This window comes from Akebia trifoliata, chromosome 4 (genome assembly GCF_017979445.1).
Source record: "Akebia trifoliata isolate Shusen 1 chromosome 4, ASM1797944v1, whole genome shotgun sequence".
NCBI lineage: Eukaryota > Viridiplantae > Streptophyta > Magnoliopsida > Ranunculales > Lardizabalaceae > Akebia > Akebia trifoliata.
Window position 1 is genome coordinate 9,354,457 of NC_141378.1, and position 9,106 is coordinate 9,363,562.

At 33.5% G+C, this 9,106-nt stretch overlaps 1 protein-coding gene across 1 annotated transcript; it reads right to left on the reverse strand.

Annotated features, from left to right (window-relative positions):
- Positions 1-790: 790 nt before the first annotated feature.
- Positions 791-4,335, reverse strand: LOC147403609 (aureusidin synthase-like). Its single transcript, XM_086439235.1, has 2 exons — positions 4,130-4,335; positions 791-2,788 (listed from the first exon to the last, which is right to left on the reverse strand). Exons 1-2 carry the CDS (start codon positions 4,228-4,230, stop codon positions 1,141-1,143), a joined length of 1,749 nt encoding a protein of 582 aa, XP_086295361.1. The 5' UTR covers positions 4,231-4,335; the 3' UTR covers positions 791-1,140.
- Between the last annotated feature and the right edge of the window lie 4,771 nt (positions 4,336-9,106).

Here is a 9,106-nt window from a genome sequence, read left to right on the forward strand (position 1 = left end):
TATAGGGTGTTTTACTAAAATGGCTGGGTATTTTGAAGAATTATTGGTCCAACAACACTTTTGAAATCTTTAACAAAAGGGCCCAAATCCATTTTGACATCATTTATTTTACCAAAATGGATATCTTCTGCATCTAGATATTGAACTAAATATACTTTTAGATCCATTTTTTTAAGATTCAGGATCCAGAATGATGTCTACGTGGCAACTTTTGGCTGATGTAAAATACACCGGATTCCTAAACAGACCATTTTCCATATGGCATGCCACCTGTGTATTTTAAATTCCAATCAAAACACGCCAAGTAGACACCGTATGTTGTTATAGGAACGAGACACCATTCTCGATCACGACTCTTTTCTAAATTAATGAATTGATTTTTAAAAACAGAAAAAGAAAACATATTCAATTAGCAAATTTGATCTTTGAGCCCTTAGCGACTAGAGGGTGGAACGTGTGCGAAGGAGCATGAAAACGACAATTAGAGTATGTGTGGAGCGCCTCCAGAGTGTTATTTATTTATTTATATAATATAACTCAAACATCAATTTTATTGTTGTATACCTTATTTACATGATTTACTCTCTTGCCAAATAAATAAATAAATAAAAATCTCTTTTGCACTTTTTTTTTTTAAAGACAATAAACATACTTTATTTAATAAATGCTGCATAGAAAGAAAGAATCTTTACTCCACTATGATCCATAGTTATTATATTTTCACTAGCAGCCTATGCTTGGTTGCATAGGTTGATTATATTTCCTAGTGTTACTCACCACCTCCAATTAGTTACAACAAAGTAATTCTTTATAAATATGGCTTTTTCATAATTTTATAAAATAAAATCATGGTCTTTTATTTGAAGTTTACAAGAAGCTTAAAATATTAGAATCACAAATGTGACCATACATACGGCAGGTGTCCATTTTGCTAATTTTACCAAGATGGATATTTGACTCTTTTGATAAATATTTCAAAAATATGGCTGGGCCACTAATTTTGGACTCACACAGGACCGTCTTGGGACTTACCCCTGGAATATAAATACAAATAGGTAAAACAAATACAAAACGATTATGTTTTTAATTTATTCAAAGGATCTTTCAATTAATTAATTTTGCTATCGTAATCTCTTCATATCATCGCATGTATTCAATCCGAATTCCATCAACGGTGGTATTGACACCGGTCCCACCTCTAGGTACCAATGTCACCCAAATGCTCTCATCTCCATCTGCCTCGAGATCTTCTAACAGCTCCGAGATCCCCAACTTAAGATTGGTCTTCCTCTTTGCTATCACATCACCATCCTTCATCACTAGCCTTACACCTCGGCGCATGTTAACAAATGTCCCCGCAAATTCCCTAGACTCTGGACCGATGGTTGTCTCATCAATAGCATTTACATAGACATCGAACTTAACATACATGTCCTTAATAATGTCAATGCCATGCACAACCAAAACCTCTTCTTCCTCTTCTTTCTCTTTCTTGGTTCGTCGAGTCTTAGGCCTATGGACCTTGACTCGTATTGTTGTATCAAGGGTCTGACCCTCAGGTCCAAAATCCGGGGATTTAATGTGGCTTGGAATTTGCAATTTGTTTTGGTGGTCTCTCATCTTTAATATGTGTCTGGCAATCTTTGGTGGGATTGAGGGCTTAGGTCGTGCATTGAGCCATAGGTTGTCGACATGCTCGTAGGTGTACCTAAGCTTGGTTATGTCAAGGACATCCCTAACTCTGATTCTATTAAGCTGCAATTTCTCGTCATGGAAGAAGAAATAAGAGTCTAGCCATTCGGGGTCTACAATCTCGGGTTTATTCCCTCGAAGTCCCTTCCAAACCCCCCAAAGCCGATCTATGTTTGAATGGTGTGCATAGAATAAAGGGTCTCGTGCCGCAGAAAAGAATGCCCCGAGGTTTTCCCTTTCCGGATTTAAGTTACTCCCAACCCAAGTATGTAGTGCATTGTGTGGTGCAAGTTCGATCGTCCCTGGCCCATCGCAAAAGCCCTGCTCGCCAGCCTTATAAGGGCAACCCATGAAGAGCTCAGTCTTTTTTGCACCAGACACCATTTGGTTATACATGAACGCGACATTGGTTGCAATCTGGTCATCAGGTCCTAATCCGCTTTCGACATAATCAAAATTAATGTCAGCCACTTGAGGTGGAAGGTGAGAGTTATCCCGATCTGGATCTAATAAAGACCCATTACCATACATATCAGGGATAACCATACCCTCAGGGTTATCCCAATTCCAAAATGGTAGTGCGAAGGTATCATCATCTATGAGACTTCCAAGGATCCGTTCATGGAAGTAGATCATCATACGGTGCCACGGGAAGAACAACCATGATCTATGGATCTTGAGGAGGGAATTCGAATATTGTTGGTTATAGGCCCCGGTACAATATATACAATGCATGTTTGCTTGGCGCATGAAGTTACGTGGGTCATTGTAAGGGAGCGATTTCATGATTGATACGGCCTTATTGTACTTGGAGATGAAATCCTGGTCCATCAGGTGGGCGGGTCGGCGCACACGGATGGGCGATGTTGGATCAGGGAATTGGAAATCAATAACAGGTTCATCAGACTCGGGTTTTGGAGGACAGCAGTAAACGGGTCGATCCGCATCCGAGAGAGATCGATGACAAGTTGTTAGGTTGGGGCTCAGAATAACATATCCAGGGTTCTCAGTATGATCAGGCAGGGATACCTTATCCCCATTGTTGATAGAAGGCCAGCTTCTATCTACCATGCCTAAGATCACGTTCTTTAGCTCTCTGTAAGATTGAAAAATAAATAAAATAAATACAGAGTTAAGCAATTGTTGTTGATCAATAAAAGTTGCTAAATTAAATAGTCTACAATTTTCAATCAGAAACTTTAGTTTGACATGGTGGCCCACTATAGAAATATGCTCAAGATTGATTGATGGATGAGCCATGTGTGCCATGTTTCCTCAAGGAATCAGTCCAAAAACCAGTTTGAATCGATATCAACCCAAACTTCTAATTTATCATTATTTTTCTACCAAAAAATCAAGAAACCCACAGATTTCGAAATTTCTTGGATAGGATGCATGGCAGGGGATGACATGAACTGGCACACTTTACAACAAAGAACAAAGTCTGCTTTGACAGTCCAGGTTAACTTGGACAAAAAAATTCAAAACAAAAACCAAAACAAGCTTTTCTTGACTTTCCTTGTCCCTTAGCAAGGAAAGTTAAGACTTGCTTCTCTTCCTCTTCTTTGACAAATTCCAATATATCATCCTGACCAAATTAATCCTTATTTAGTTCTTTTATTTTCCTTGCAAACCCATCTCTCAAAATTGTTCTTTTGTTTGATTAATCAGTCATGATCAGATTTTGACAAAAGTCAAGGGGTCAAAGTGGAAAATTTAATTTTCTTCAAATCCATGGGACATGTATTAGTGCGGAGGAAAGTCAAATACTAAAAATAAATAAATAATTCATTGGGAACAATCCAAACCCTTCAAATTAAGAACAATTCAGCTTTCCAAATGAACTCACCACAGAGAACCCTTGAATTTTTAACTTGTATCTCAAGGAAAGAAATCTACGGTTCTCTATGCAGTGCAGTGTTGTACACAGTGTTCAACGAAGGCAGTATATCACGACTCTAAAACTAAAAGAGAATTTATTGTTCTACTTCAACATGTCAATGTGACACACAATTTGAGAGAGAGTTATAAAAAAAAGAGGAGCATCGTATAAAGTTGCATAAGATTCACTGAATCACGATACTGAATATGTATAGTTTATTCGATGTATCTCATGCAACTTTATACAATACTCCTCTTTGCTCTAACAGGATGAGAGACCACATGAGGATGGACAAGGAGAAGGAAAAGATTAAATGATGCAACATATATATTACATAAAATCATTAATTGGTGTGTGACAATAATAAATTGGTGCATCATATCAATATAAATTTTCTTGAGAAAAATTGATAGAACAGAAGGAGGCTTGGCCTTCTCTGTAATGGATATCTCATAGAACATTCAAAGAAGATTAATAAAAAAACACATAAATATAGAACAAATTATAAGAGACAAAGATAAAATCTGAGATAATTAAGATGGATTGAAAACATACCCACTAAGAGAATATTGCACTTCATGCTTTTCCTTAACAAACAATCCAACCAAGATGAAGATGAAGAGAAGAGCAACATAGACCCATTTTTTTGGGTCCATGGATGAATACTCAAGCTTTTGCAACCAAATCTCAAGAACCAACAAAGATTCTCACCTCACAACAAGTGAAAGAAGAATTCTTCAGTTAGAAAAAGAAAACTCTTTGGATACAATTTTAACTTATAAGCTTTTTATGTTAATATATAGATGTATAACGCATAGTTTTAAAACTTGTCGTGTCGACTCGGAATTCGGCCAATGAAGCCAATTGATCACGTAAGCTTTAAAATGGACCGAGTCAGGTCAGATTTCAGAAACAAAGCTGAGTTTTGCTACTGTATTTAATATTTTGTGAAGAAAAATAAATATATATTATTAATAATCTTATCCAAGTCAATTCATGAGTGGTCCCCTTGGCTTGAGTCGAGTTGAGTTTTGGAGTTTCAAAGTGATGGTATGAAATCTTCTTATATTAGGTGACAATGAAATTAATTATTTTTCTTAATCATCTCTATATAAAATAAGTTTTAAAATTAACCACCTTTGTTTTTTTAGCTCTTACATTCATGATGGAAGATGCGGACTCTACTTAGAAATTGAATATATTTGTTGAAGTTGGAAAGGGACAATGTATATATTTGACAACACCACCTGGATGTCGTCCATTTTCTCAATATTTTTTACAACACTATTAGATGTCGTTAGATCTTATAAAATAGATGGGGTGTGAATAGACCAAGGTAAGCCCGGCATTAATGAGTCGATGTAATTGAGTTTTCTTATCGACTGACTAACTAGACAACTAGTCAATAGAAGAGGTGTTCTCCCCTTTGCTAGCTTTTTTCTTAGTCGAGCAAGCCTACTACGGAACTCGCCCTTTGCCATATATATAAACATTTTTTCAATATTTGGGTTAAAAGTTTCGGGATGGGTTAATTTTTTGTGAGTATGATCTCTATGATGAAGATATCCTCCTCATCAAAATTAGTTTATTCTGAAACTTCTAACCTCATCAAAAGTAGTTCACAAAAATCGGATTGTCCATGATTCTTCAACTTGTAAATTATGTTTAGAAGTTTTGGAATGGGCTGATTTTTTATGAGGACGATCTCTTAATTCCTATTTTGAAAAAAAAAATTGGCTCTCTTTTTGGCCTCCGAACGCTTCCCTATAAATATGAGTGTCGTCACAAACTTCTCCCAAAATTTTCAAAAATTCGTAAAATTATCTAAATAGGAGATTAGCCAACTAAATCACCAAATCAATGATTTATTTAGTTTCGTTGAATATGGTGAATATTTTATTATTCACCCTCAAAATTTTAATTTCTTCAATATTCAAATCTCAAGAACAAGATAAAATTTTTACGGAGGGTTCAAGATGATGAGTTTTGATAAGAAATCTAAAAACATCATTTGTATATTTTCATAAAGTTTTCAAATTTACTCAATAAAATTCCATTTCCCCAATCAAGCAAACACATGAATGGTATCTTTTTACCAATATTCTCACCCATTAGAACCATTCAACCTTGTCCACTGTAAGGAATATCCTTCTTATACGAGTTCTATATTTCATAGACCATCAATCCATCTAGGATAAAGAAGAACATATCTCCTTTCTCCAAGAGGATCCCGAGAGTTTTTTTTTTTCCAATTATCACGGGCTTTAAATCAATCAACAATTAAAACATAGATGATGATGATGATGATGACTACAACAAGGATGATGATGGAGAGATGTATGTCCATTATCGTCATCAAACTGATTTGATCTATTTATGTTAGATTTATTAAAATATATAAATAATTTTCAATAATTAAAACATAATTTTAAAACTTAACTTGAATGTTCATCCAATTGATTAAACTCAAAAATTAGCAAGTCAAATAAAATTCTATTGAATTTATGAATAACTTTTAATAAATAAAAATTACTTTTAAAAAAAAAAATATTAATATTCAAATAATTTGGTCAAGTTTCTTATTTGGCTCTGTATATTTTTAGATCAAACTACTTTGTAAAGTTGTTAAAAGGGTATTTCAGGTATTTTCTTAAAAGAATCTTTAAAATAGAGGATTGATTACTATTACCTCACCAACTTTATGAAATTTGATACCCACCAGACCTCACTTTGTTAAGTTCGTTACTAAGCAAACCCTCAAGCGGGATCCACGTCATAAACTTCTAATTTTTTTGCAGGTGATTTGTTAGTTAACATATCTTGGAGTGGATTCTAACCACATTAATTTGTGGCATTCAAAAATATGGTATGACATACAAGATTATAAAGGATTAAATTCTACGAACTTTAAAAAAAAAATTTGAAAAAAAAAAATAATTTTCACCATTGAGTTTTAACTTTAAATTTGAGAGTTCGATATCTATCCATTTTCAACATTCACTATCAAGATTAAAAAGATTTTTTTTTCTTTTTCTTTTAATTGTTTCTGTGGAATCTGAGTTTTAACATGCCATCTAGAAGTCTGTGTCATTGGATTACTAATTTAATTGTCCATGTGGTCCCAATGACCCTTAGTAAGATTTGAAATCTTACTAAATTAGTCATGATAGCATGATTTATAAAGTAAGGTTTGTACAGGTAACCAACTTGATAATGCAGGGAGTTTTTGTAATAAAATTGCAACAGATAGGTCTGCCCGGTAAATCTCTCGATCGTTTATTAGGGTATTATTCGATGTTTTATTTGATAATTTTGAAAACCTCGAGTGAGAATAGACAGAAAAGTAGGTAGTCACGTGAAACACGTGCTTAAGTGACGATTAAACCAGTTTGACACTCTGTTCTTCCGGTCAAACCGTTTTTGTTGAACACTTGACACTAACGGTCTAAAAGAAAAGACGGAAAGACTGGAAATTTTGGGAACCTATTAGCCACGTGGATATATTTTAAAAATATTGATTTTTTAATATTACTTTTATTTTATACATTCATTTCAAATCGAAATTATTTATGTTTTAACGTGTAATTCTTTTTGAAACTTTCTCTTCAGTTTTCAAAGAATAAATTTACATAATAATGATAAGAGTCTTCACTCAAGTATTTACATATTTCCCCCTAAAATTAAGAAAATTATCTAAAACTTTATTCTTTTTTTTTACCAAATTATTTATTTTTCAATGTTAAGAATTCTACAACTAGTTTTGAATATAAAGTAGAAAAGGATCATTCATTATAATTGTGTTGAACACAATATATTCATGTATATTTTTGGTAGAAACAGATCAACAATCAATAATGAACGATTACATATTTACATTTATTTTTTATTTGAAGAAAATGAATGATCAATACTTACATATTTTAAATTTTTTAGTAAAAAAATGAAAAAAGAAAAATAAATAACAGGGTCGATTGATTATCAATGTTGGTTTGATAAACAAATAAAAAAGTAGCTATTACTTACCACTATAAGCAAAACTTAGAAGTTAAACGAGGATAAAAATATTTGATGAGGTTAAAAAAGTTTGGAGTGCCTTTTATAATGACTTTTATAAATGCAAGGGTATAATAAAATTTCAAAAAGATAAGGTTAAATGGAATGTAACAATGTAGGGATTCATATGTAAACATAATATATATTTACATATGTGAATAATCCCTTCTCGTAATGAGAATGTACACAACCCTATTCCAATATGATTGCATTTGTTGTTGATTTACCAATATCTAGCATTATATGACTTACCTTAAAACGCGGCTTTGATTTGAGTCACATTCTCATATTATTCAATGTAAATCTCAATTTGACCATTCCTTCTATGAAATCTTTTTATATTATTTTATTTTATAACAAGGGCTTCGGACCCATAGGCTCGACTAGCAGGGACGAGACAACTGACCTTTTAGAACACCATATCTAACCTAAATCCCCTAAACATATGCAATACCCTCACAAGCCACACACATCATGTAAGTAGGGATAAATCTTTGACTTGAATTCAATATCTCTCCATTTATATTATTAATACTATTATTTAAAAGTATTTTATATATATTCAAGCATGCAGGTTACAAGTGAGGTAAGTTAAAAATGATGGGTTTTTGGTAAAAATCCAAAAATCTCATTTGCATATTTTCCCAATTTTTTTTACAAAACTTTACAGTTTAACCATATTAATCAAATTGAACCTGGTAGTAGAATAATTATTGAATATATAATTAAAACTGCAACTATAATGCTAAAAATTCCAGGAATTAAATTTGGAAAAAAGATTAGATTTGCTTCTCTTATATATCATTCAGAAACTAAAGGGGTACCTATAGTTCTGAAACCCAAAACTCTACAACAATTGAGTTAATAAAAATACATTATATTGGGCTCAGAGCCGTAGCCTAGTTGACATGAGATCAAGTCCAACTCATCCTTTAAAAAATAAATACATATTTATTAGAAGGACAAGGTTGCATGGACCGGGGATCATGTAGAGCCAAGATCGAAGTCCACATTGGGAAACATGGACTGCCTCATTGGTCCAAATGGCACCTCGACCCCCTTGGGAAAAGCATCTATGATTCCCAACCTTTCACATCAGGTGTGCGATGTGAGGTTCAATCTTGAGGTCACTGCAACATTTATTCTTTTGAGTATGCCACTTGGGGGAGTAAGAAAATCGTTACTCTAAAAATTTTATTTAAAGGAGAGCTGCTATAGCCACACGAAAATTTTGCTAATGCGACCTCAAGATGTTTATAATCGTTTGTGATTTACATATGAATTGCGGTGACATTAGAATAAGTGTGGCAATAGAATCTCTTGAAAAATTGATGTATGATATAGCCTGACTCGAGAAGAAAGCACTTAAAATTCACTCATTGACGTGGTATGTGCATGGCATCATTGATCTTTTCTTGTGCATCCCAAAAAAAAAAAAAAAAAAATCTATTGGTTCCATGCACATGCACATTCAACGAG

Excerpts from the sequence above, each read along its gene's own strand:
- LOC147403609 (XM_086439235.1), bottom strand. The coding sequence starts at position 4,230 with ATGGACCCAAAAAAATGGGTCTATGTTGCTCTTCTCTTCATCTTCATC. Across the intron at positions 2,789-4,129 it reads GTGCAATATTCTCTTAGTGG|AGAGCTAAAGAACGTGATCT; the intron begins GTATGTTTTCAA and ends TCAATCTTACAG.